The following is a 4259-nucleotide window of genomic DNA, read 5'->3' as shown; positions in this document are numbered from 1 at the left end:
AAATTCTGAGACCAATCTGACGCATTTGATGCACAATTCGACAAATTTTCATCACACCATGGTACATGATTTAATTCTTTCGTATAACTTTTCTGATATGAAATTTTAGAACTCATGAACTAAAACATATATTGACATTACATTAATATCATAAAGTATTCATATTCATATCTAGTGATCAGTCATCCAAAAAATTACTTTCTTAAACGCCACTCTGATTCCACGCACAAGTACTATGAAGGTGAAATAAAAAAAAATATGCTGGAGTTGCTTACTCCTCTTAGGCACTTGATCCCACCTCTGGTATATCCAGGGTCCGTGTTTGCCCAACTATCTATTTTGTATTGCTTGTGGGAATTATGAGATTGATCACTGTTCGTTATTTTCACCTTTTATGATAACTTTTTACTTTCACTGGTAATGGCGGAATCCTGTATGATAGTGCAAAAGAAGGTATTGGAGTGGTGAAATTCCGCGGAATTGTTTTTCTTTCAAAATTAGATTTGCTAATACTTTGAACATTACAGTTTCTCCGATACGTGACGAAACTTCAACATTATACATACATTACACGACTTAGAGGGCGACATACTAGAATATTTGCCCTCGAGGTGACAGGTAAAGCTCTGGGGTATTTTATTGCCCCTTGTTCTTTATAAATGTTATAAAATTTTAACTACCTTAGCGCTTCCTATGTCTTTCTGATATTTTTCAATAATATTATGGCAATGCTGCAGATGACTAGACTATAATGATTCCATTTTAGCCCAACCGACCGAGGCCGAAAATCAGTTCAGGTCATTGGCATCACGTGACGTAGGCCTGTCGGTGGCATCTATAAACAAGTACTTTGTTATCTTCTTCAGAATGGATGCATAACCAGCCGCCATAATTTGTGCTAATCGGTATGAAACACATCACACAGTATTTGACCCATTGATGGATTGTATTTGCAAGCTAGATTCCTATAACGATCATAGAATTTGCGGAATCCTGACTTTAAACGAGACTGTTGAAATCTCTGTAACTTTAACTCGTTTGCCAGGATTTAACAACTGATAATACACATTACAAGATCTTGCTTATCGAATCATTTGAGAGATATAAACAACATATACAGGTGATAATTGAGTATCGCTACATGAATATGGTAAGTTGACGATAGAGAAGCTGAAACCATCCCGTTTGTCACACAGGCAATTAAATTCCTTCGCTTGGGGTCGAATTTACTATATAAAGAGTAAAGGTATAGAACTCTAAATATAGGGTACCCAAGTTAGCCGATGTAAAAGCAATAAATCAATCCATATAAAATTCTACTCTGTATTTTAATTTATTCATACATAGTCAATGTACATTGCTAACAAAGTTCATTCCGAAATTCCGTATACTTCCCAAGATATGCAAAAATGATCTTGGAAAAATGCCTATTATTTTTTGGTCGACCTTTAGCTGGGCTCTGGCACTATACGACTAAACAGAATGTTTGATAATTGTAACAAGGTATTACATTGAATGTGCAGCATAAGATATCATTTCTAAAATGAATTTCTTACCCCAATTCATAAAATGAAGTCCGTAATAGCTCCAAGTGACTGAAATTTTAAAACCGTCTGTACTTTCAATATCCCAGCCATTACAGTAGTTATGACTAATTACCCAAAAAGGATGAAAGGACCCATAGCGATTTACAGACTCAAATACTATTATTTATCAATATATGTATGAATATATTAGAATACAAAGAAGAATTTTATATCAATTGGTTTATTGTTTTTACATCGGCTAACTTGGGTACCCTATATATAGAGTTCTATACCTTTACTCTTTATATAGTAAATTCGACCCCAGGTGATGCAATTGCCTGTGGATTGTCATAAAGTTGAGGTGTTAGTTTGCCGTTAATATCTACTTTCAATAAAATATAATATCTACTTTCAATAAAATATCTAAGTATGAAGCAAAAGTGGACGACTCTGTGGTGTCCTTTATTTCGAGTTCACAGGGATATATCAAATCGACATATGAATGAAAGTCATTATTGTTAATAGATAAAACGTCGTCGATATATCTAACTGTCGAATTGAAGGCCATAGCAAAAAAAATTCTTCTCACGTAGAAGTTTTTGAATAAATTCTGCTTCATACGAATACAAAAACAGGTCAGCTGACAAAGGAGCACAATTCGTGCCCATGGGAATTCCAACGGAATATTGGAAGACCTGATCACCAAAGACCACAAAGATATTACCAATGAGGAACTCTAGCATATTTTTTTATTTCAAGTTCAGAATACTTATGCAAGGAATCAGAGTGGTGTTAAACAAAATAATTTTTGGATGACTGATCAATATATATATATATATATATATATATATATATATATATATATATATATATATAAATTTAGAAATTCAATTTAATTTCAAAATTAAAGATTATCTCCCTCATGCATAGCTCTTATCCTTGGACGAATTTGGCTCCACTTGTTTGGCACGCTGTTTTTTACTATATTTAGATCTAAAACTTCATAGTTATTTCGAATTTCAAACATTTCGGTTGAGCATCACTGAAGAGACATTATTTGTGGAAATGCGCATCTGGTGCATCAAAATTGGTACCGTATAAGTTATATATATATATATATATATATATATACATATACATACATATATACATATACATATATATATATATATATATATATATATGACATCTTAAGTTATACAATATAGTAAAATCGTGTATAACATGCTGATCTGTCATATAACCCTCAGCTCAATGACCATTTGATGAAGGTCAATTTCACACCTTCATTAATATAATTTCATGTCGCATATATACTTTGTAATGAAGTTCATGCTATTTTGTATGGCTGTGGTCTGTTATTTCAGTGCATCACTTGTTCAATTAAAGGGTTTGCATTATGTTGAGAAAATTCAACCTGCTGTGTTTTCGGTTCAGTACTACAATCATAAATCATGGCATCCATGCTAATAATGTTCAATATGGTATCAGATGGTCTCTATACACCTTTGGTTGATTTAATGATACATGTATGACTACAGGTACTAGATTATGACTATTGACTAATCAAATGTTTTAAGTGCATCCTGAAACACACTTTCTCTTTCACATTTTAGATGGAAAGTGGGACGTGCAGAGCATAAAACTGTTGAAGAGGGTGTTTCATGAGATAGAGAGCTCGTCCAAAATGGTCAAAAATAAATGGCAAAGGGTGGCTAGCGAAGTGAATAAAGAAGGATACCACTTTTCAGCGGAACAGTGCAGACTTAAAATAAAGGGACCAAAATCAAAATACGATCGGCAAAAGAAAAAAAATTCTGGCGAGTTACCATCTTCTGACGAAGATGAGGATGATTTTGATGTTTTTGAAAAAATCCCGGATATGGAACCTAAATTTAGCAGTGCTAGAATCAGGAAATTAAAAAAAAAGTCACCTGCTAATGATTCGTCCTCTGATGAAATAGAGTCTGTACCAGGTAAATTTACATGTATTTTATGCCCTTTTACACTTTTACAAATAAAAACTCATGTGAAATACTAAATAGCCGAAATTGGGTCCTGTATCACATCAAGTACTAAAAATTATAAATGTAATTATCTTTTCCATTCAGTGAAAAAGAAAGTCCATCCTAAAAGGTCGATCTGCAGAGATTTTCCAAGTCATGTTAAAAGACCTCATGGAAAAGAGAGAAGAAACGGCAGAACAATGACATCAGGAAAAACTTGCCCCTGCCAACTCTTGAACTGTCTCATAGAAGTTTGAAAGCGTTGGCAAAGAAATAATTTTACAGAGATTTACTTCAGTTAATGTACTATAGACAGTAGAAAACTTTATACTTTTTTGCCGCAAGGTTTCAATCATTATCAAAAATCAATAACGAAAACCGAAAAACAACAACATATTTTTGTGATTCATGGACTCATTTAGTTGCCATGGTATAACTGTAATGGTCCGAATGACAATATTATTTTCCATCTCGTAAAAACGCTATTAAATCATCGCACGTGTGTAGTTATGAGGCTATGACATATCATACATTATTTCACCTGTTTTAACCCAAATTATTTGAATTTAAATCGATGTTTACAAATACACGACATTCCATAGCTACATCGAAAACGAGGCGCCGCCATTTTGCGGGGCAATACTTTCAGGCGTGCTTCAATGAAGTGAGACGTAAACAACATGAAAGGGAAAACGGTGACCTATTTCCAATGTTTAGACACAGCAAG

General features: G+C 33.5%; 1 protein-coding gene and 1 pseudogene across 1 annotated transcript in view; both read left to right on the top strand.

Annotated features, from left to right (window-relative positions):
- Nucleotides 1-3007: 3007 nt before the first annotated feature.
- LOC130051473 (uncharacterized) lies at nucleotides 3008-3769 on the top strand (annotated as a pseudogene).
- A 390-nt stretch (nucleotides 3770-4159) lies between these two features.
- LOC125660750 (uncharacterized) overlaps nucleotides 4160-4259 on the top strand; it is a 1807-nt gene continuing 1707 nt past the window's right edge. The window contains exon 1 of the mRNA XM_048892554.2: nucleotides 4160-4259. This exon is cut by the window's right edge and continues 375 nt beyond it. Within this exon, the coding sequence (XP_048748511.2) occupies nucleotides 4213-4259 (47 nt within the window). The 5' untranslated portion in view covers nucleotides 4160-4212.

The sequence above is a fragment of the Ostrea edulis genome, chromosome 2 (genome assembly GCF_947568905.1).
Source record: "Ostrea edulis chromosome 2, xbOstEdul1.1, whole genome shotgun sequence".
NCBI classification, from domain to species: Eukaryota; Metazoa; Mollusca; class Bivalvia; order Ostreida; family Ostreidae; genus Ostrea; species Ostrea edulis.
This window is presented reverse-complemented; position numbering and strand designations above follow the sequence as displayed.